At 39.5% G+C, this 25235-nt stretch overlaps 1 protein-coding gene across 1 annotated transcript; it reads right to left on the bottom strand.

The window, feature by feature from the left end:
- Positions 1 to 409: 409 nt before the first annotated feature.
- Positions 410 to 17280, bottom strand: ppp2r2ab (protein phosphatase 2, regulatory subunit B, alpha b). The gene is made up of 10 exons (XM_034312836.2): positions 16972 to 17280; positions 13931 to 14008; positions 9447 to 9544; positions 7751 to 7910; positions 6629 to 6741; positions 6344 to 6521; positions 5231 to 5395; positions 4853 to 5022; positions 3347 to 3438; positions 410 to 1378 (listed from the first exon to the last, which is right to left on the bottom strand). Exons 1-10 carry the CDS (start codon positions 16976 to 16978, stop codon positions 1099 to 1101), a joined length of 1341 nt encoding a protein of 446 aa, XP_034168727.1. The 5' UTR covers positions 16979 to 17280; the 3' UTR covers positions 410 to 1098.
- Positions 17281 to 25235: the final 7955 nt, after the last annotated feature.

Raw genomic sequence — 25235 nt, 5'->3', positions numbered from 1 at the left:
CACAAAGATGGTTAAAGTCAGTACTACGTTCAGTACTCAGGGGGTTAAAAAAAAAAAAAAAAAAAAAGGAGACACGACTCTGAATGTAATGTTTGTTCAGTTTATAAATACCATTTTTTCCAACGTCATAATCTCTATAATCTTTCTCAGCTTGCAACGAGAGACAGACAGATGGGAACAGAAAAATACAACAAGAGTTCATCAGTCTGTTGGAGCATGTCGAGGACAGACAGTGGCAAACAAATCACACGACTACAATACTGCCACGGGCTCGTCTGCACTGAGACCGGCCTTCTTTGTTCTTTATGTGTGTGTTTGTGTGGGAATATGCACGAGTATGTATGAATGAACGTATGTTAAATGTATTGTGGGAATTTCGGGAATGAACGGCTGAATGGAACCATGTGGATTGAGTACAGTATTGAGGAGAATTTATTGAGCAAAAGAAAGACAAAATTCTTTAAACAGAATTAAAACAACCTAAACAACTTGGCAAATTCACTGAGAAGATTTTAAAAAAAAAACTTTAATGGCACAAAAAGAGCTGAGGTGTAAAGAATACAGGGACTCATTCATTCAAATTAGGCATGTGCTGATATTAAATATTTATATTACAATACAGTATCGTATTGCGGAGGCAGCTGGAATCCTCATCCGGTGCACAGAGTTATGGAATTTCTCATTTATGTTTGAAAGGTACATGTTAATAATATATGCAAATATTGCAATGTATTGCGTAACTGATCATCAGCACATTCCTAGTTCGAAGGTTTCGACAAGTACAAAAAAAAGGACAAAAACAAAATGACTGACATTTCAGAACCTGTGGCCAACGTGGCCCTGTAGCCAGGCCTGATGGGTAAGAGGAGAGGATTGTGGGTACACAGAGTGGACGGCGTGTGTCACGGCTGACTCGGTACAACATGATGGTGCCAGTTTGCCCCGCCCCGCCCCGTCCTGATCGTGATGATAAAGATGATGACAGTAGTGGTGATGGTTGTCACAAAAACTATTTTCTCTAGTTCCTCTTTAACTTTTTCTCCTCACACACGCACGCACACAGACGGAGGTGTGGGGGGTGTGCGAGGTTGGTCGCTCCTAGTTGCCCTTCTCCTGGAAGATGTAGAGGTTGTTGGTGGTGGCTACGGCGATGATGTTGGCGTGCGGGTGCCAGGCCGTGTGCAGGATCTTCTTGTTGAAGTCCAGGCTGTCCACGCTGATCTCGTCCTTCTTCCTCTTCCCGCCGGCACACACGCGCCGCGGCTTCAGCACCTGCCGGGGCTTGCAGCTCTCACGGCACGCCTCCAGGGTGACGTCTCGCCGCTGCGTGCGCTCCAGCATGCGGAAGAAGTTGTTGTATGAGCCCGTCATCACCACGCTGAGCGGAGACACAGAGACAGAAATAAATAAAATTGAGGAAAAAAAAAAAAAAAAAAAATTTAATATAAAAATGCTACTAGCTTGTCACTAAGCAACAACATGAACATAGTGTACAAAAGTAGTGAGAATTAATGCTGCATACAAAAGTGTGTGTGTGTGTGTGTGGAGGCGTTCTGAGTTCTCTGTATATCTGGAGTGCCAGTTTGAGCTGTGTGTGTGTGTGTGTGTGTGTGTGTGTGTGTGTACACATGGCCATGCTGGCGTTTTAAACTCTCCGTTTGTATTTGCAGGTATTTCGAGGTGTGTGTGTGTGTGTGTGTGTAGGCGAGTCGAGTGCTCTGTGTGTATGTGAACATTTCTCTCTCTTTTTGTTTATGTGCCTGTGTGTGTGTGTGCAGAGGTGTTTGGAACACCTGAGTGTTTAGTCTCTATCTCTGTATGAGTACAGGTTCTCTCTCTCTCTCTCTGCCTGCCTGTGTGTGTGTGTGTGTGTGTACGCAGATGTTTCAAACTTCCTCTTTCTCTCACCAGGTGCGTTCTCAACACTAGATCACTAGTTGTGTATGTAACATTTCCAGCTGTGTGTGTAGTCATCACTAGTTGTGTGTAAATTGTGCCAGCTGTGTGTGTGTGTGTAAAACATTTCCAGCTGTGTGTATAGTCATCACTAGTTGTGTGTAAATTGTGCCAGCTGTGTGTGTGTGTGTGTGTGTGTAAAACATTTCCAGCTGTGTGTAGTCATCACTAGTTGTGTGTAAAATGTGCCAGCTGTGTGTGTGCTTGTGTAACATTTCCAGCTGTGTGTGTGGTCATCACTAGTTGTGTGTAAACGCTGTTTGTGTATGTGTGTGTGTTAATGCTGCCAGCTGTTTGTGTTTGTTGTGTGTAAACATTACCAGCTGTATCTACGCATTTAGTGAGAACCAGCTCTGTGTGTGTGTGTGTGTTTAAGGGAAAAACATAAAACACGCATTCCAACAACAAGCGTGAAGTGTTTGAATAAGAGGTTTGAAGTGCTGCTCCCTGCTCCGTGTCGCTCGAGGCCACATCACACCACCGTGTCACTGATTAGTTTCCTTTAACTGCACATGCTGTCGTAATTTAATTCCTCAGTGACATTCTAACCCAGTGATCCACTGACTCCTCTAAACCTGCAGCCAGTGATAAGAGGGGCTCGTCTTGATAAGAGGACCCCACCCTCAGGCTGTCATCAGCACTGCCTGACCAAAAAAGGAGCTACAACCTCACCAGCAAGCAAACTTCCACCATTTCCCCTAAACCCAAAGTGCACTGCAGCTACAAGGCAAAGACGTGTACAGCTAACACAGCCTGCATTATGTAATGTATAAGACACTCCGGGTTGTGCTGTTCTAGGAAAATAATCAGCGACAGGGTGGTGTGATGAAGCGGAGTCACTGTTACCACCACAATGATGATCATTTTTCTATAAAAGCATGTTGCAGAGTGTTTTTTTTTCCCTTATGCTACAGCAATTCACAAAGTACAATTTTTATTTATTAAAGAATGACACGTCATACTTTCTACCTTTTTTTTAATACTAACATTCAATGTTATAGCAATCGCTCCCTCCCTAGCCTGTTTTTCTCTCTTGAATTTAATAAGACAAAAAGTACAAAGCTTGTCATGTTACCAAAAAAAAACGTGTAAACTCCTCTGTCCTGAAAACGTCTGAAAACTTAAAGTTACAGCTTCACCTCTGACTGTTACAAAGCATCGAAACTGGAGACTCCTTCCATAAACATTAATTAAATGTTTCCTTACAGAACCGTATCAACGATTGCACATTTTTAATCCGTTTGTGCACAAATCTCTGTGAATGAGCTGTTACTATGGAAACGATAACGTATTAGAACGAGCGCATTAATATAAACCTGTGATTTGCAGCTGCACTAGTGTCAGAGCTGACAGAGCTGACGTAACAGACCCTTTCCGATCTCCTCCTCACCTGTCGTTCCCGCTCCAGCAGCACTCGAACTTGTCGAAGATGCAGTCGTTTTCGTAGAGCGAGCACAGCTTACTCCTGAGGTATTCATGAACCTGCGGAGAGAAGAAACGTTGAGAGGTTGGGAGGTCAGAGTCAGCTAGCAGGTCCAAGGCTTTGCATCAAAACAGCTTTTAATGCATCCTTCATACACTGTCATGGATCATATATCATCAGGCACATCACAGTGGCTTTTTCATTTTATTTTTTAATTTTGAATTAATACTTCACACATACTTTGATGTGTTTACATACTAATATCTGTGTGCTCTGATCCAGTGCAGTGTACAATGCATCCAAACATCGCCCTCTAGTGGTTCATGTGCTGTCACTGCATAAACACCCTATTCATGCTTTAATAATATTACAATACGATAAACATTACAGTTAACTCTGTGTTCATTTTAACATATAATTTGGATTTAGTTCATTTTAGTCTTTGTTTTTAGACAAAAATAGCTATAGACATATTTTAGTCATTTGGTTATTGTTGTCTTGATTTAGACTATGAGGATATAGAACAGTTTTTGTCAACTAAAAATATTTTTTTATCCAATGGGGGAAAAGGTGTGAGATTTTTCCCCTCCTCAAAACAATGTTTAAATATGTTCATTTAATTGGTTCGTTTTTCAAAATGCGGATGAATCATTTCCCAAGTTTCATTCTTAATTAACTGCTTTCACATTAAGTTCATGTTGTGTCATTACAGCTTATTAAAGCCTTTCTCTTTCTCTGATGTGCTTTGGCGAAATTATAACCTGGCTATGACAGAGTCTGTAAGAATACAGCAACTTCTTCATAGCTCCGTCACGGGTTTAATAACATTATCCTAGTAACCATGTTTATTTCACTGCACACACAATAACAGAAGATTCATTTCTGTGATATTAGTCGTTCCGGCTAGCTAGCATTAACATTAGTGTAACAAGACACTAGAAACAGCACTTCTTCAAAGAGGATAAAACATTTTATTAAAAAATAATGCGACTCTAGTTGAAAAGGTCACTTAACTAGGATAGTGAAGTTACCAAACTAGTTAAACGCACAACCTGTTGACGTATACGTTACAAAAAATTCATCTTATTGGTCTTGTTGTGTCCTATTAAATGTAAAATTGGCTGTGCTCTTGGCATACTCTCCCCTGTGCCCTGTCAGTCACAGTGACACTAGCCAATCATGGGCCCTTGTGAGCTAATGTATGCAGAAGAGGGCGGATAGCGCTTTTAACTGTAGCTGTCATGTGATATGGGAGAGCTGACTGGTGGGAATTAGCCAAGACCAAATTAGGAGAAAATGGGAGTACGTGAGCAAATCAATACTTTTGGATTATTAGTACTGGGTTTTTTTTTTTGGATTTACACTGCGTACACAATTATCTTAATATCTTTTTTTTATGTTAAACCACAACCACAATCTGTCAGTCTCCCCTAAACACCCTACATCGCTTTCTCCCGGTTCCTGTAGCCCCACCTGATACGTCTCCACTGGCCGATTCTCCATGTTCAGGTCCCAGATCTTGATGGACAGATAATCTCGGGTCATCATGTAGCGGCCGCTGTGGCTGAACTTCACGTCCGAGATGGAAGAGATGATTTCTGAGAAGAAAGAGCGGTTGCTGGGGTCTTCTGGCTCCTCGAAAACTGACACCCCACACACACACACACACACGAGACACACACACGAGACACACACACGAGACACACACACGAGACACAAGACACAATCGGTTTTAATGAAAACATTTAAGCAATAAGGTTACGTTAAAAAATCCATCATATGTTCCTCGGTAATAGATATAAGATTCTGCAGAGGGACGAATCCCGTCTTCAGCGTGGTGGTGAGACTCACGTTTGGAGTGTTTGTCGCAGAGGGCGGAGGCGCGCATGTCACACATGCGGATGGTGCCTTTGCTGCTGCTGTAGACGAAGGTGTTACACTGGTGCGGGTGGAACTCGGCCGCCGTGATCACCTCCGTCAGCTCCTCCATGTTGGCCGGCTTGATGTCCACGATGTCTGAGAGGCGAGTTAAGGAGCATGTGCAGCTCCAAGAGACAGATTACACACACATGTCTCTGTTTACTCAAATCTAAGCTAAAAGATTAATCGAATTAAATCTATAATAGCAAACAAAATCGTACTAATAAATAATAAGTAATTTTAATAAGATTATAGAGAGAGGATTTTGGCCCCATTTTTAATTTTTGTGCTACTAAATCTATTTTAAATGTAATTTTAAGAATTAAAACCATCACGTATTTACCCAATAATGAAATCATTTGTGTGTGAGCATGTGCGTGTTCAGATCATATTCACTACATTTATTTCAAGAACATCACTGTCTTTTTTCTTTTTACCCCTGAATAATTGACTTTTAATTAAAGTTAATATAATAATTACTTTTAATTAAAGTTAATATAATAAATAATGACTATTGAGAAAAATAAGAGACTATCATGAAAGTCATTATTATTCACTGTGTAAGCCATTACACAAGCCATTTGCTTGTGTTTTATTTACATCTATTTCATATATATTCATAGACTCTTTCTCAGTAAAAATTTATGTGCCTCAATACATTTTAATTATATGTATTAGCTTCAGATTTTTATGTTTCTATGTAAAAGTTATGATAGAGGTTTAAAATTACATAAAATCAATTAAGTGTCTTTATAATCTGTAAATTTGTATAGTCTTTTTTGAATTTTTCTTTAACATTACATCTTTCTTTTTTTTTTAATATTTAGCAATATATATTTTTTTTAATGTGTAGTGCTTGTGCTTTGATGAGCAGCATTCATTTGTCATTCATTCTTGTGCATGAGATAGAGATATGTGTGTGTGTCTCACACAGCTGATCTGGAAACGTCGTTGTGTGTTCGTGCTCAGACTTTACACACACACACACACACCCACCCACCCACACCCTCTGGCCGAGCCTGCCCTCTGCCCTGTGCAGGATACTGAAGCTGCGGTCGGTGATCTCCAGGTGCCACAGGTTAATGCGCAGGTCGTCGGCGGACAGGTACGTCTCGTTGTCGCTGTTCACCGAGATGGAGTTGATGTGGTAAGTGTGAGCGTTGGCGAACACACGCCGAGGGCTCGCCTCCACCATCAGGTCCATGGGCCTGAACACGGGCACCTGACAGGCGCACAGAGAAAACGGGTGAGACTCCGGGGGGATAGGAGCACGTCTGAAGTGTGTGTGTGTGTGTGTGTGTGTGTGTGTGTGTGTGTGTGTATACGTACCCGTAGAGTAGTGATGGTGGTCGAATCTCTGCAGCGTCCATCCTCCTCTTTTAGATTGTAGCCCTCTGGTCTCTTATCACGTTCACTTATCTTCCACAACTTTATAGTTTTGTCTGTTGATTAAAAAATAAAAAAAATAAAGCAGGAATGAACATCTGGATCCATGAGCCTTAAACTGTTTGACAAAAAAAAAAAAAAAAACTGGACTATAAAATGGACCTTCATCCAAAAACTGATGAGCTCCACGTTCAGATATTTTAATTTTCTGTTTTATATATATCAATAATAAGCTCAAGAATATGTTCTGCCGACTTGTCAGTCAAATAAACCCCGCCCCTAGTTCACGGTGAGGTAACAGCATGCATCTATTTTGTGGTATACGTTGGTGAAAGTGCGCACGCACACACACACACACACACACACACACACACACACACACACAGCTTCCACACCTATTTGCTGATTCAGAATCGCACCGAAATTGATTCATTTGCCTACTGGGTTTTCTATAAGTGAGTCGATTCAGAGTCGAATCATTTTCTCGATAGAGTTCAGCTGGAAGTTGATCGAGACCACGTCGCACAGACCCCCTCGGACCCGAGCGCGATTGCCATGTTCTCACTTGACTAAAGAACCACAGCCCAGGGTTCTGCTCAAACAGACTCAACTCTGCATATGTAAAAGCATCCTTAGCATTCAATACAGTCACTGGTTTTGTTTTTTTTAACCTCAGAATTATCTAAACAAATGTGATTAATATTATACAAACAGCAGGAAATTATATTGCTCAGGTTTTATTTTATACAGTGCTAAGCAGCTTATTTGGACACTCTTTTTAAAACATCATCTGCAATTATTAACGTCAAAGAAAGCAGTCGCTCAATACTCGATATCGGTATCGCATTTCAGTATCGTTAGACTTTTACACACAAGATCACACACAGAGATGGTGTTTTTATTGGCTTGGGTGAGACAGAATCTATCCATTTTGATGAAGTGATCTCAGACACATCCTCTCCTGCGGATATTTTCCATAATGCGGGAAACGTGAGCTTCTAATTTTCTAACTGTAACTGTGGGAGGTTTCGTGGAATTTCTCCGCCCCGCCTCTGACACACTCACCGTTTGTGGACAACAGAAACTGTGCGGCGTTTTTCTGTGGCAGCCAGCGAATCTTGTTGATCTTCTCCTCGATCTCCAGACTCTTCAGGTAGTCGAACTCGGGCTCGTGGCTCTGGAACGTGCTGTAAACGTTGTAATCGCTGCGGCATTGCGCCTTGTTCTGGAGAATTTTTAAAAAAATAATAATTAAAAAAAAGGACACAAGGACAGAGACAGGTTTCGTTAGATACTAGACAAAATGTTGCTTATAAATAATTATTTTTATCCACCATGTTTTGTCATTTGCGCTGTTTCTTCCTCCATTTTGTGGCAGTTGCCACAGTGAAATCTGAGACTCCCTCAGATGAAAGTGCATTACTGTTTTCGTTACTATCTAAGCGCTTCTTCACCACAGACACGTCGCTTTTCCATCTGCCGGTCTTAACATGCGTTGCATATTAATGTTCATTCTCCTACTGCATCACTTATAACAACAGGCAGAGACTGATTAAAGTACAACTGCCCTATCTAGCAACTAGCAACATCAACAATCATCACAAAACAGCTTCGATCTCCAAAATAAACAACTGAAAAACGTAGCTAGGTAGACCTAGCTAGTTCACTAACGTCATGTTCATTTGCATTAACTAGCTGGTTAATGCTTGTTAACAAAGTAGACTAGCATTAGTACCATTTCTATGTTAGGTTTGTTTTTTTGTTTCGTAAAATACCAACAAGCTACAAAACTAAGACACGAAAAACTCTCGTTATTCAATAACGGCTTTGAATAGTTAGTGAGACGTGAGCGAATTAGCATAAGACAGATATTGGATGTACTGATATTCATAGTTTGAATATATGGCTGGGGTGGGTACGGTCGCAAATCGAGTGTGACCAAGGATATAATCATTATCCAAATGACTTTGGCTGGAAATATTTCCACACAGTCGACACTGTTCACTGTCGATCTGCTGCTCACACTGTCTGAACGTGTCTGTGCTGACTGGACACTCGTGCTGCATTTGTCTAGACGACGTAACTAATAATTCCCCACCTCCGACCAGGAAAAACCAAAGACAACGTCCCCTTAACTCCTACTCGGGAATTTGGGACAGTCTCCTCAACTCTGAGTTCAGCAAATCAAAATGGCCGCTCCCAGCACGAACAGTAAACAAATTGGAACTTCTTACCTTTAAATGAGTTATGCCATATATACAAGTGTTTATACTATACACTGACGATACAGTTTGATTTTTTTCTTTTTTCAGCTAACCATCATGGAGGAAATCTGAAGTAAGTCGAATGCAGCATCAAATGATATAAATATATATAAATGATATAAACCTATTTAATCTTTCTGACCAGAAACTCTAGTGCATCCCAAATAAATAAATGCAGTAAACTATATACTTGTTTAATGTTAGCAAAATCAAACATAATCAGTAAATTCTTTTTAATATTAATGACTCAGAATATTAACGAATTCTCTGCTCAGCTGGGCAGAAAGCGAAGACGCCATACGATTCGAGATGAGTGAGTTCAAATCACCTGAGTGAGTTTTGGGTGTGTTTCTGAGAGAAAACTCATACCAGTGTACTCCGATGTTAAAATGCAGAGTGCGAATATGGAGAATGTGTGAAGGTTGGCAGGGCTGCTGAAATGGACATGGCTAATATGCAGTGTGGAGTGATGCATGATGGGAAATGTGTGCTGATACCTCAGTGTCTTGCTGGAAGATGACGACGCGTCCGCCTTTGTCTCCAGTGGCTAACAGCTCCCCTGAGTGGTTGAATTCCACGGTGGAGATGATATCAGCTGTCGGACGGACACACACACACACACACACACACACACACACACACACACACACACACACACTCAATCAGTCAAACCAACACAGTGCCAGGAAGACGTGACCTCGCTGTCAGGATCGACAGAGGTCAAAGTGTGCATAAACACACACTCAGTAACACAATATTACACACTACAGCAGGATATTTATGCACATTATGTTATCATGAACTGTATAAAAAGCAGCTTAGGTTGATTATTTTTCACAAATCTTTGAAAAGATGCTGCTGTGGTTAAAACGCCGCATGATGACAAACATGACGAACGACACAGCGGCGGTAAACCAGCAGTTATCGTGAAATGAGAGATGAATATCAGCACACGGCGAACACACTCCCACGCTGCTCTAAAATAGGTGTGTGTGTGCGTCTGAGTCTCTGAGTCTCGCTCGCTGGAGACTGACTCACGCTTTAACCCTCGGCTGTTCACTGATGCACAACAACAATACGGGAGAGAGAGTGAAGCAGGAAGCTTTTGTGTGTGCGCTCGGCCTCCCTGAGGCCTCTCTGTAAGACAGTGTGTGTGTGTGTGTGTGTGTGTGTGTGTGTGTGTGTGAGAGTTAGTTCATATAGTACAAAAGGACATCCACCTTTTCAAAGCAGGAATAATAGCCGCGGAACCAACCACAGTGGTGTGGGGACGGGGGTGGGGTTTGGTTCACAGAATGAAGAAACATGAAAATGTGTGCAAGCTTCTGGAAGGATGATGAGGCTTAATAAATAAATATATAAATAAATAAATAAATAAAATCAGAAACAGTTGGAGGAAAAATAAGTGTTAGAATTTAAATGGAAATTAGATTAATTAAAAAAAAAAAACTAATAACTATCATTATTATAAAATGTTATAAAAAAAAAAAGGATGATAAAACAGATGCTGTAAATAATAAATGAAAAACTAAGTCTATGCAGTTTTACTCTCGCTGGTTCCTGACTTTTCGGACACGCTGTACAGTCACTGAAGAATCCTGGGAGATTTTGAGAGCGTACGTATGAAGGCCACGGATCCCTGCGACAAGCTCGAGCATGTGGAGTGGTGTTTATGCTGTTAGTGAGAGTTATGCAAGATGGAGGACGTGACAAACAGCTGATTGCGTGGAGTCTAATGCTGCGTTTATGACAACTGGGAATGACGTTACAACGTTCACGCAAACTCAGCCGCCTGAATGTCGGAAAGAAAATGAAGACTCGCGGACAAAACTGGAGTTAAAGAGTAGCTTGCTTAGTGCTTCACATATTTTTAAAGTGGATGTGATAAACTACACGAAAGCAGTTTGATTTAAAAAAACTAAATGAACATTTCAATTATCAAAGTAAGGCACATTATTTAGCGATTATAAATATAAACAGAAACTCCAAAGATGGCTTTAAAAACCGGACAGTGTTATTTCTTGTTCTTACTTTTCACTGTGAGTGCGCCATGCTGAAGTGACTTTACTGAATCGCAGACTCTCCACAGACTCAGAGAAGTTAGAGCTCTCAAATAATAATAATAATAATAATAATAATAATCAATAATCAGATCTTTCCTACAGGGAAGTCAGAAATTTCCCAGTTCCCATTTGATCATGATCAGAACCCAAGTTCTTTTTCACACTTGTATTTTTTCCCTCCGGATTCAGATTCGGTGTGTTTGCTGAAGTGTAAAAAATGCTTTCGAGGCCGGGAGCGCTCCAGAGATCCGACCCCTGCATCCTCTTGCAGAAACGCTGGTCTAGGGCTGGCTTCTCCTGAACCGTGGTGCAGTCTGCACTGTGTATTGAAGCTCTTGTAAACTTCATCAAGTTACTTCCTGGTTCTAGTTTGGTGATCTAGTTTGATCAGCGGAGAAGACAGGATGCTTACTGGTCTATAAAACCGACGTGCATATGACTGGAGCGCTGTAATTAGCGCACCTTTGTGGTGTAAGTGCTTGTACCGACAACACTGTGAAAAAAAAAAAAACACATGGCCTGCACAGCTAAACATCTTCATATACGAGAACGGCGCTTCGCTTGACAAGCCGTGCATCCAAAAAGCGCTGTTCTTCACCACTTCAGTGTTCGTACCAAAGGACTAAGGAAAAAAAATAAAATAACTGGACGAACATAGTGTCAGCCATTTTGTAAACCTGCATGCACTAAAGCAACATATGGAATTGTGTAATCAATCCACAGTTCAGAAGAATTTCTTCTATGCGAAAGCAAACCTGAATTTATAAGCCCCGCCCACAAACGAGTCCAGAACACGTACTGGATGCGGACATGAGAATTCGGTCCAAATGTCAAAGCACCCGAAAAGCAGACTGGTGCTTCTGAGATTTCGGCCTTAACACGTTCTGTAAATAAGAGCTGGGCGATATATGACGACAATATAATATCAATATCATGATACGTAATACCACAATACACTTTGTTTCTCTGAGTTTTACAATATCCATTTAAAGCATTTTTAATAAAAGTAACAGACTCTGATGGGAAGCAGCTGAATTTTCAGAATTTAAGAAAATGTTTATTTGGTCCTCCTTCTCAATGTTAATAACTTATTTTTGGCGATATTAAATAAAAGAATCATCGATTTTCTTAACCACACAAACATATAGCTATTAACATATATATGTCAAGTATCGTAGAAATATCAGACTATCGCGATATGATATTTGACGTCATATCGCACCATCCTGCTACAAACGCAATAGTTAGCACCTTTGAGGAAATTAAAAATGCTGAGAACAAATAACCCTGTAGTGTAATGAGCTCATCTGCATATAACATGAATATGCAAAACAACTTGTATAAGATGCAAATGAATTTGTTTAAAGTTTTACCAGATACAAGACGCATCAAATGAACTGGATTAAGGAATTCGATTTGAATATGACAACGTGAAAAGGAAATCCGAATCCGTCTATGCTGTATTTCTGAGTGAAGTGGGCGGGGCTTTGGTTTCATCAGCGCCTCATTCTAACCCGTGACCAATCATTTGCGACTCCTGCACGCTGATCAGAGGATGGGGAAGTACAAAAAAAAATCCTTCTGGTGCAAGAGGACAATAATTTCCATGCAGCCAGGAATAGAGGTGATGACTCGAAAGTTTGTGCCCCCTGTAATTATCTCTATATGCATGAAATAACATCTTTGGTGTGTCATAGTTTATTTAACAACCTCTCAGAACGCATTCCACACAGGGCTGAAAAAGACACTTGCTCATCTCGCTCTAGCCGTATCCTTCAAGACACATATTTAAAAAAAAAAAAAAAAAAAAAAAGTGAAGCCGTTGTGGTTTCAGAGTTAGCTGTTGTGTGGGAACATGACGAGGCAGGATTCACGTCGTCCGTCTTTCACAATCAGATTCCAGCTCTCTGTAAACTGCACAGAATCCACACACTTCCTTACTCACGCAGAGCAACCGCTGGAGGAGAAATGCTGTGTAGCAAATATTAGGCTCATTAGGATCTGTAGAAATTATTTATTTGTAAATCGTTCGTATGAGCGTTTACACAAAAAATTTGGTATTCAGGAAAATCCTGAAAAAAAAAGTTTGTATCCTACTCGTGCTCCTAAGTGTGTGTAAATTTACATACGAGAAGACTAACTAACGTAAACCTCAACAGATCATACAATCTGCATGAATTAGTGCACTTTTATATCTGGAATTTACTGTAGAGTTTAAATTGCTTGTCTTTTTTTTTTTTTTAAACACAGCATTTAGCAGATGTCCTTATCCAGAGCGACTTATAGAAGAGCTTTGGAGTCTCGATCAAAAGCACATCCTCATGCTAGTTCACTAGATCAGGACATTTAGCAAAAACCAATCAGTTTATTTTATTGCCATTAATTAAAGAATATAAAAAAAGCGAGCCAACACAAACCCATAAATTAAGACAAATAAAACTAATCATTATATTGTGGCAAAAGAAATGTCGCAGTATGAAAATGCCGGAAACAAACTCCTCAGCTGATGGAAGAATTAGCACTCATTTATTATTAATAATATTATATATTAATAAATATTCTTATTGGCATAGAAATGAGTCAATATATCTTCCACTTCTGCTTTTCAGCCTTTACCCTGATCATTCATTTCGTGCTCCCTGCGGTCTGTGCATTTACCTTTTATGGAGTTTTGGGGGCGTGACTATTTGCAAATGAGCTGTGTCAGGAATGTGCTTTGCACTTTACAGGTGATCGACATACACACACGTGTATATGAAGAAAATCAGCATTTCTGAAACTTTTGTGAATGCTGCAGCTCGTTTTAACTTACGCAAACATTGACACACAATTTTACTCAAAGATTGTGTCCCTTGTGCTGAAATTTATGCTAAATTTCTTCTACTTCACATCTGAGTATGTCATGGATTTGCACTTACCTTCAGCTACGTCATCATCGATTGCTCCTTTGACCTGCGAGAAGCACCACTGCACGTCGTTGCCCCCGCCTCCGGCACCTGCAGCCACAAAACACACGGGTTAGACTCCGCCCATAATCACAAACGGACCAATCGAATCACGGAGAACATATCAAACCCCCTGGACAGGTGGAGTGTTTCATTCTAACATCCTGACTCCTCTGTTTAACACAGATATGCCGGTATACACTCACCGTCCACTTCATATAATTATCCAAACAGCCAATCACATTGGCACAGCACAGTGAACAAACTTCTGACGAAAAAGCTCGCCCTGGCTGAGCTACGTACTTACAGCTCCTCAAACTGCTCTAGGAAAATGTAAAGCCATGGACAAAAGAGGCAGTGAACAAGCAGGATGTGCGGCTGCACTATAAAAAGCCACGTGGAGGGAAGTGACGCAGACGAGGACGGCGTCAGAGTGGATTCACACGTCTTTAGAAAACCAGTGAACGAGTGAATAAAGAAGATGAAGAAGACGCCTTAATTTTTCACATAAACATTACATTACAGAAGAGTGAAATTCTTTATTTCAAATACCCCAGCTTGTTAGGAAGTTGGGGTCAGAGCACAGGGTCAACCACGATCCAGCGCCCCTGGAGCAGAGAGGGTTAAGGGCCTTGCTCAAGGGCCCAACAGTGGCAGCTCTGACCTTCTGATCAGTAACCCGGAGCCTTAACCAATCAGCCACAACTGAATAAAACTTCACTACAGAAACAAAAGCAAAAAAAAAAAAAAAAAAAAAAAGCACATGAACCTTTCACATGATTTAGAGAGAAGAAACAGGTTGGCTTACTCATCACACTGAACAGCAAATTACACAATAAACCGGTTCCCTATGACGATTAAGCATCGACCTGAAACAGATTATTGTGTGTGTCTGTGTGTGTGTGTAAATAGTAAATCATGATGATTAGCTCATCACAGCGCATCGTAGCCTGTTGCAGCCATTTTATTTTAGTTTCTATTCTGCTATTTAATAAACTTATTTATGTACACATGACGTCACTGAGCCATCTGATGTCCGATGATCACAATCTCAGCACGCAGACTTATTATTGCATCATTATTTCTAATTAAAGCAGGCACTAATAAGTCTTGGCTGATTGACTGCAGCTAAATTGCTTAGAAATAAATATGATTATAGAATATTATCTGCGCGAGCTCTTGTAACAAGCTTACAGACCTAAATCTTTTTTAAATACACATTCATCAAAACCTGTTGATCAGTCACACAGATATAAACACAGCTGCGTTGTTATTCCTTCCTGAATGTGTTCTGCATATATAAATAAAAAGATTTTAAACAATAAAATGAACAGCGTAAATATAGACTGTCAGATTCATACTGATACAGAACCACTGTCCGATTATTTAAATGTAGCAGAACACAAAAACCGGGAAAATAATTTCACTTTCCTAAATAAAATAATTAAATAAAATTAAAAAAATCACAAGGAAGAAACACTTCATTACAAACCTTAATGATTACATATTATTTCTCTAAAGTAACACTTTTAATTAAATGTACAATTACAGTGAATCCCAAAGGCCTTCTATAGGCAATAATAATAATAATAATAATAGTAATAATAGTAATAATTTTGAAAAATATATTCGAAATGCATCAAGAGAAACATTTTATAATCACAATTATTGCAGAACAAATTATAAACAAAATGAAACGTGAGGTCCGTAGTCATTCCCACACTCTATATAGTCGTGTGCAAAAGTTTGTGCACCCTTTAAGACAAAATGAAGCCACATTAAGGAGGTAAAAAATAATTGTCTAACTAAACAAAACACAAGACTCAAACATTACGAACTATGTCTGATAATTAATTTTTAAAAACTTAAGTTTGAATGAGTTTCGGAATGGGATACATAAGTATAAATCAGTTAATTATAACAACGAATAAACATTCTCTGGACTTATGTGTAATTTATTTGAGTTAAAGTTATATCTGAGGTCCCTTCAATCCCAATCATTCTCCCGAATGATTACGATGATGTTAATTTTGTGTGCATTTGTTGCTCTGGTCCTGAATCCTCTGAATGAATGATGGAATTTTAGAAATCAGGAAATAAGTGACCTTGACCATGAGAAAGGCTGTGTACAGCCTAAATATCCGAGTTATCACCATAAGCGCAAAAATCCCACATCCTTCTGTGCACAAACACAAAGATGCAAACCTCAGATATTAATCTGTAACAGTTTCTGGACTGAAAATTATTTCTGCAGCCAAAAAATTATTCTTTTCCCCCATTTTCACTGCACATGACTCTGCAAATGACTATTAAAGTTCATTAGCTTGTTGGTTTAAATACCTACAAGCCTATGCCAGCTGGCTAGTTGAACCAAATCGCAACATTTTTAATATAAACTCACCAAAATACACGAATTTAATAAATAAATAAATAATGCGCCTGCTTTACTGGCAGCAAGTTGAGCTAGCAAAGCCGCGCTATTCATCCCCACCTATATTCCGAAACGTCCCGCCTCCTGAAACATGATTGGCTAACACGTTCCATTCACCAACGGTCCCTCTATAACAACAAGCCAATCATAGCACAGGAGGCGGGATGGGATTAACCAATCAGATCAGCGTGTCTGATCATATCGGAAAACTGGTAGGGAAAAAAAACACGCTAGCAAACCAAGTAAATTTGTTTTTCTTTGCTTAATGAATGTACAAAGCTTCTAAGCATAATAAATGCAATAAAATGGTTTAACTGGTATCTAGAATATTAAATACAAAAGTTTGGGCGGAGTTACTGGCGAGCCGGGAGGGAAAAGCTGGATGCTAGCATGCTAAGCTACAGGCACGAGCACTGTTTCCGTTTCTGAATCATTCACATGTGATGAGATGAAACAGTGGCTGCAGTACAGAGCTGTTAATAACACTGTCACATTTTAAGCACACTGCAATAACACAGGAGTCGATGCACTAACAAGATATCATGACGTTCATGCAGGCTAGCAGTTAGCTTAGCAAAGTTACCTGCCATGGCGAGAGAGAGGGAGAGAGAGAGAGGGAGAGGGAATCTCAGCGGCGGTTCCTGATAACTTTCCCTTGGTTTGTGTTATTGCAAAAAAAAATAAATAAATAAATAAAATCCCTGCTTGATAATAAATCGAGGATGTGTTCTAGCCGCTTTATTTTCTCTCCACCTCTCCAGCTGAAGTCCCTCTGAAGCAGTCCAACACTCCTCCTTCAGCCTTTTCCTCCCACACTCCACTATCCACATTCAAAATGGCGCAACCCCGCCCGGCCGTGACGCCATCAACACGCGCCGGCATCTTGCTTGGGAACATGCCCTGCCATGACGCCATTCATGTGCGTCAACATGTATGTTGTATATCGCTGCATATCTATCGTTTTTATTTATTATTATTATTAATATTTTTTTAAATTAAGAACAAAAACTACAATACAAGCCAGAGTATTTATTATGTTTGCAAATAAGAGCACCGTCAGGGGTACACATTACAAAATAAAAATAAAAACAAATTTTAAAAAAAGCTTATACAGATTAAATAAAGATAAAGTCTATACACAGTTTTCGATTTTGTACATTTTGAAATAGTCTGCACTGCAGATAATCATTTATATATTCATTTTAACATTTTCAAACATAGGATTCTTCCCAGCCCATTTCATTATATGATTATAACAACAGTATAATTAAACAATGGAACTGAAATCAATCTATTTCCTCAAAGCAAATATCAATATTGATCTCCTTTTTAATATAAGACTATAAGGTTTTTACCCTGGAATATAACCAACATAATTGGTTATGGCTAATTTCACTGAAAACACATTTATCATCAATATTAATTTGAAATCTGTGTACAAAGGTCTTACCTAGGTAAATTAACTGAAATATTTTGTATGAAACCTCCTTAACCTTATTAGTTATACAATATTTCTTGGACATGATCCACTTTTCTTTGTAATGAATCCATTTTCCAAATTAAGAATTCAATATAATAATGGCAAGGACATCGTCTTCTTGTAGTATCTGTGCATATCACCAAATGAGCCGGTTTTTATAGAAGATAAAATGTGTATGTGGTCACAGTTGTTGTGAGAAGGTGCTTTCAGGGAAGCAGTCAGGAGGCCGAGGGTAATTCTGAAGGAACTGGAGAGATTCACAGCTCAGATGGGAGAAAGTTCACAGGATAACCGTGTGAATTTATGGAGAAGTAGCCAGCAAGAGGAAATCTTGTATGAAGTTTGCCAAAAGGCATATCGGGGACTCAGCAAATGAGTGAAAAAAGGTTCTTTGGTCTGATTAGACCAAAACTGAACATTTTTGACCTTGGCACAAAGCTCTACATTTGGCAAAAAAAACCCAACACTGCTCATCACCCTGAGAACATCATCCCTTACAGTGAAGCCCTTAGCCTCTTGATTGATTCTCTGACTAACGCCCTCTTTACCTGGTCGCTGACTTTTGGTGGATGGCGTCCTCTAGGCAGAGTCGCAGCTGTGCCATATTCTTGCTCTGTGGAATGCCCAAAGTTTGTGATATTTTTTTATATTCAAAGGATATTTTTCCAGAATTTTTTCCTGGACTTGTTCTTCATGCTGCTGATTGTTTAGGTCTTATCTCTAACAAACTCTGAGTTCTTCCTGAAACAGGTGTATTTATTGTATATTGAGATCATATGACACTTTAATTGCATACATGTCAACTAATTATGTGTCTTCTGAGATGGTGACCAACTGCACCAGAACTAATTTTGGGGTTTCACAGCAACAGGGGGTGAATACTTATAGAATCACAACAGTGCAATTTTTCCTGCCACTTCAGTACATAAAATCCCAATTAATTCCATTTCAGTTCCAGGTTGTAATACTACGAAATGTGGAAAAATGAATACTTATGCTTATGCAAGACACTGTATATTTCTTTCCTTACTCAACACATGGCTGTAATATGAAAGAATGACAATAAAGCTTGACTTGACTTGTCTTGATAAACACCCTCATCCCTCAGAGTGTGTGTGTGTCTGTGTTTTCCATGTAGTTACTTGTTTAACAGGAGATAAATTGGGATTTTTGAAGGTGGAGGAGTCCAGCTGTCATGTGTGAACATGTCAATATTATTGTATATAACGTTCGAACATTGATGTCATTGAAATCTGATTAAATTAACTATTAAATTTTTTTCTTGTTTTTACCAAAAACACTGGGCACTGCAAAGTCTTTCCCAAGTACCCTTTTAACTATCTAATCTAGCAAAATGAACACACAGAAAATGCGAATAATCGCACGATTCACATGTGAAATGTGCACATGTGGTTTTAAACACTTCACATGATTCATTTATTTTCACATGTGCTTTTACTGTGAACTGAACACTACATTAGACGTTGTGTAATGTAGGTGTAAATGTGGCACCCCAACTTTAGATAAAAGCATCTGGCATATGAACAAATGTAAGAGTAAATGACCATGTTACATCTCCAGCTGAATAAGAAACTAGGAAAAAAACATCTTATGTTGTTGTGTGAAACATTCCTGTCTTTTTCTTAGCAGGAAATCCATTTTGTGGCATTTAAAGGAAACAGCACTGAGACTTCTGAGAGTGTAGGCAGCTAAAGCGAACCTACAGCATCTCAGCTGCTGAATCAGAAAGTGCTGTAATTCTTTGTAGGAACACACACACACACATACACACACACACACACACACACATACACACACACACACGTACACGCACACACGCTGCACCAGGGATCAGCAGTGGAGGTGATGCTAATGGGCCGAGAGCAGAGCCTGAGTCATCACATAAGCATTTGGGAGCTGAACAAGTGAGCGAGCTCTTACTGACATTCGTGCCACCAAATGCAGCACACCGCACACACACACACACACACACACACACATACACCCCACTGTGCTTGGAACATGAATATAAGGACTGAGGAAAAAATAGCTACAGAGCGTTACCATTGTTACAGAAGAAATGAACTCTATTTGCTCCATATGTGAAATTTCAGATTAGCATTTCTGATGTTTTAAAATTGTCAGTGATTCTGAAGCTGAAACTCTGAAGCTGTTTAATGTTTCCTCCAAAAACGTTACATCTAAATTATCTAGAACACCTTCTATGCTAGAGGTTTACTTAATTTCCCAAACCTCTTGCATTCCGCAAATGTTCTCTTCATCTCCGAGCTGGAGTTCATTAGAGTTTTAGTGCATAGATTGAGAACTTCTCAAGACTGCTACTCTGTCTCTTAGCCTGTTTACAATGAAGTGCAGTTTGCCCTGTAATTGAAAAATAGTAAAATATACAGTACTGTGCAACAGTCTTAGGCACATGCAAAGAAATGCTGTAGAGCAAAGATGCCTTCAAAAATAATGAAACTAAATGTTTCTACATTAAAAAAAATACTGTAAAGAGCATTAAACAGTAATAAATGGAACAAAGTCAATATTTGATGTGATGATCCTTCGCTTTAAAAAAAATAGTAGTCTCAGGAGCAGTGTGTGCAGTTTTATAAGGAAATGAGCTGGAAGTGTTACTGAGCATCTTGCAGAAGCAGCCACAGTTCTTCTGGAGACTTTGACTGTCGACTCGCTTCTTATTTCTGCAGCGAAACCCAGCAGCCTTCATTATGTTTTTTTGTCTGAAAAGTGTCTCTTATGGAATCTGCTGCTTTCTTTACTGACATACAAACATTTTTCTCTAATGTTTAATTTTGAGCTGAAAAACTAATGTTTGGAATCTAAAATGCTTTTGTACTGAATCAATAATGTAGAAGTCAGAAAATAAAAATCTATAACAAAGTTTATGCTAAAAAGACTTTTGCACAGTACTGTACATAGGATGCTTCTCTTAGCACTGGCACCCTGAAGGAGCAGAATAATGCGGATCATGTGCGAGTTCTCTACCATACTATACTCCCACAAATGGCTAAACATGTTAGAAGTTCTGAAAAACAGCCTATATTAACATCAACTGTATGGAAGTAATCATACATAGTCATCTTAACCCAAACTCGCAGAATTCAGCGAGCAAACCTGATAAGCAAACCTCTGAGGTAGAACACGAATTCAATCATTTTAGCTGCTGTCCATCACAACCGTAATAAATACTATCATTAGGTAATGTCCTATGGAATATACAACCAGTCCAACACACTCTAAATATCTTATCAGTCCCATAACGCTAATTCGATTCTGGTGTGTCTCAGGTCTCTTCTCCTGCATCATCTTACTTAAGTGAAAGATTAACAGCTTGTAGTTTTTGTTTCGAACGAATGTTTCAGCCTCCGCTGGACTCTCAAATGTGTGGTTTCAGCCTGCATGAGTGAGACGCAGCTTTGCTGGAAAGATCATTCCGTATTGGATGTTCAGGGCTTTAAGCTGCTGTTTCACTTCATATTCATATGTCTCTTGAGATGTGTTTCTTTGGCGATGTCTTGAAAAAACTTCACTTCATGTTCACTGTATGTTATTTTGCCCTTGGCCCATGCAGCTTGCACCACTTTGTCTTTATCCCTTGAATTCAAGAAGCGCATGATGAGTATTCTGGTGAATTACGATTGTAAACATGTAAACAGTGAGCTCTTTCAGTGACGATCGGGTTGGGAAAAGAGTCCGCTCTCAGTACCTCAGACGGCCATTGCTCGAGGAAACCCGAATCCAAACCCTCAACGCCTTTGGGAAGACCGACAAGACGAACGTTATTGCGGCGGCGCCGATTTTCCTGGTCTTCTAGTTTAACTCCGAGAAGTTTCACCTGCTGCTGGAGAGTACCTACAGTATTTTGCAGCACAGAGTCTTGATCCTCTGCATCACTGATACATTGTTCCACCATAGACAATCTGTTAGAAAATTCCTTAACTTCTTGTTTAACCTCCTGTATGGCTGAGAGGATCCCTGTGTATTGGACTTAAAAGTCTTCTCTCATGCATAATGCTGCCCTCTTGATTTTTGTTGTTAGTTACCCCGGCTCCTTTGTCCTCGGATGGTGTGTTAGCGGGATGGCTAGCATACTCTTAGTTGGAGTCGTCTTGATTCCCCAGTTTTTTTCTTTGTTGTACACAATGTCATTTTGTCCTAGTATTGTTATTAGTGACTTACAGGTACTTGTCCAATTTCAGAACATAATGAGGCTGTTTTAAGATTTAATTTGCAGAATAAACCCGTGCGATCAACACGCCGCCATGTTGGATCCCCATGCTAGAGGTTTAAACCTCAGACTTCCACATGATATGAAATGATTCTTAAGGCGATGATTTGATATTTGACCACAGATACCACTGAATCTGTTACAATACGATACCAAATAGTCAAAAAAAGGTGGCACTATCTGTCAATCAACATGACTGACAGGTAAGTAATAACACCTCCAGGTTCTGATTGGTTGGAGGTTGCTGGCCCACATCATTTGTTTTCATCCCATAGTGTCTTTCCTAAACAATAGCTGGCAAGATAAAGCTATAACTTTGATATAAGGAGAAAGTCTTCGGACAGAGGAGTTTACGTTAAACAATGTTAAATGTAACAATAAATGGATAAGATAGTGTTTGTATTCCTTTCATAATGCTTGGCATCAGTCTGCATAAATGCAAAGTAGTTATAGATCATAGTTATGAGTTACACTTTATAAAGCATGAGTTTCTGACTTCATAATGTCATGTTACATAATGCATTATAGTATCTATTCATAAAAATGCAGATGTTACCAAGAAACCACAAAGTATAAACTCCTCTGTCCTGAAGATGTTGGAAAACTTTACCTTACCTTTTACCAGCTTTACCTGTGACTGTTAGAAAGCACTGACACTGGAGACTCCTTCCATAAATGTTAAATAAACATCTTCTTTGAACAATACACAGAGTTACACATTACACAACCATTTATGTGGAGCATCTGCCATACAATTCCCTCTGAATGAGCTACTATGGAAATGATGGAATGTGATTTGCAGCTGCACTACTGTCAGAGCTGCTGTTATAGAAAACGAATCAACACCTTCTGACCAATCAGAATTGAGCATTCAACAGCACTGTGGTTGTGTGGTTTTGTTGTGTGTCTCTTTTATTCTCAGTTAGAGCACTTTACAAATATTATAAGGTATTATGTGCTATACGCAGTGCAACATGATTTATAGTAAGCATTACTATATGTTTTTCTTCTTTGCCATCTCTTTCATTTCTTTCTTTTCCCCTCTTTCACGTTATGGTGTACGCACACAAAACAAATTGAGTCTTCTATTTCCAGAAACATTTTTTTTGTCCATGTCAGGAGCGTAACTAGAAATAAGGCAGCAGATGGTTGTGTTTCCATTCTAGACTGCACGGCTCTCAGGAGCGCCTAATGTGAGCACTTCATCACGGAGAGAGCGGGATTTAAAACAACACCAACAGGTGGCAGTGTTGCATCATGGGAAGGTTGACGGTCATTCCGATCAGAGCAGGCTGATTCTGAAAAAGATTTGCAAACCGTTATGTCTAAGTAAACGGTTTATGGAGTTGGTGCCATTTCCATAATATGGGTTAAAGTTAAATTTGATGTGATGGTTTGGGAAATTTCATTTTGTCCTGCGTGCTTGAATGGAAATGGATAAGAAAGAGGAAGAGGAAGTGGAAGAGGAAGAAAAGCTTCTAGTCGTCACATGATGGCAGCCTTTCCACATCCAACATCTCTGTCTATGGAATAAGAGGAATAAAAGAGAGTTAAAAAAAAAGAGATAGATAGAGGGGGATGAGAAGAAACAGAGGGATAAGAGAGAGGTGGAGGTTCTTGAAACATATCAATTGGTGTGAAAGGGTCACTGTGGAGAGCTGAATCTCTGGCTCGAGTTTTTTTTTCCCCCCCTCTATCGATCAGCTTTGAGCGACAGCCATTTAATTAGCCTATGAAAGTCATGCTAATGTGTGCCAGCTCTCCAGGCTGTGCTGTGCCTCGCGATCACTCCATCCTCTCCTCTCACAATCGTTGTATCCGTCCTGGCAGGGGAGGACAAAGAGCAGTGCCAGCTCTGTGCTCACGGCCCAACAGCGTATTACAGTAGAACCTGGAGGCAAAAAAAAAAAAAAATCACATTTGTGTGTGTGTGTTTTACTAACCACTGCAGATGAATAATTTATAAACATTGATTTGGATTTGAACCCCTAAACCAGTGTTTAATTTGTAAAATGTGAGGTAGTGGAACACCAAAGGAGAGGTGATCCAACGAGGGAAAAGGTCTCGGAACAACGGTGCTCAAAGCAGATCTATGGAAAATAGCATGTTAATAATGTCTGCGGTACTACGATGGATTGCAACCCTAACATTTCACGATGCCGTGGGAGGACTGGAGAAGTCGACTGCAAATTCCCTTCACAGTATGTGCTCAACCTCACAACAAACATTTTTCTGAACTCGGAGTCTTACAAAAGTACTTTTTGTGCTTTAAACAACATAACACCAATATAACAACTGGAATACCGACACCAGTGGAAATAAACGACTTTCTTAGCTTGCCTAATCATGCTAATTACACCACAATGTAATTTACAGTCTTAAAAAATCCTAACACGCACATATGGCACAGGTTGAATTTTGTGAGCAATAGGCCAAAAAGTTTCAGAAACAGAAATGACACGTCCCTTGATTTTTTTTTAGCATTTTGTTCTATGGTCTTAGTACGCATAATGTGACTTTCTCACCACCAGCTGATTAATGTCACTGTGACCAAAGACAAGTGGCGACAAAGTTCTGGCAGTGTGAGAAATCTTTGATTAAAATCTCAGAGTGTGAGTGCTCAGTGCTCATCTAAAAGCCACCAATAGGAGGATGGCAGAGGATAATACCTCACAGGACGCTACAAATACGGTAGTGACGATGACAAAATGGCACTTCTGTAAGTCTGACAAATGCCATAAATATAAATATAAATATAAATGTAATAAAAATGATTTAAGAGCAGATTATTGAGCATTGAAACTGATTATTATAACAGCAAGACCTGAAGAGTTTTATTCGTCTTACACCACTGAAATGTGCCAGTGATTATATTTTTTTGTTTATTAAAGTATAACGCATCATACTTATTATAGTTGCATGTAATGTTGTAGGACGTCTGCAAAACAGGTTTGTTCCCAACCTACTGACCAAACGGATAAGAATTCAACATTCAAACCTTTTGACTGGTAGTGGAAGCTTTGTTGGAATAGTTATCAAAAAATAATGGTAGTGTTAAATCCTGACAAATTTTCAGAACCTATAATCAAGACTATACAGAAAAAGTTTATTCATG

Source organism: Pangasianodon hypophthalmus, chromosome 17, assembly GCF_027358585.1.
Source record: "Pangasianodon hypophthalmus isolate fPanHyp1 chromosome 17, fPanHyp1.pri, whole genome shotgun sequence".
Taxonomy (NCBI): domain Eukaryota; kingdom Metazoa; phylum Chordata; class Actinopteri; order Siluriformes; family Pangasiidae; genus Pangasianodon; species Pangasianodon hypophthalmus.
Note: the sequence above shows the minus strand (reverse complement) of the source record. Positions and strands in the feature narration are given on the sequence as shown.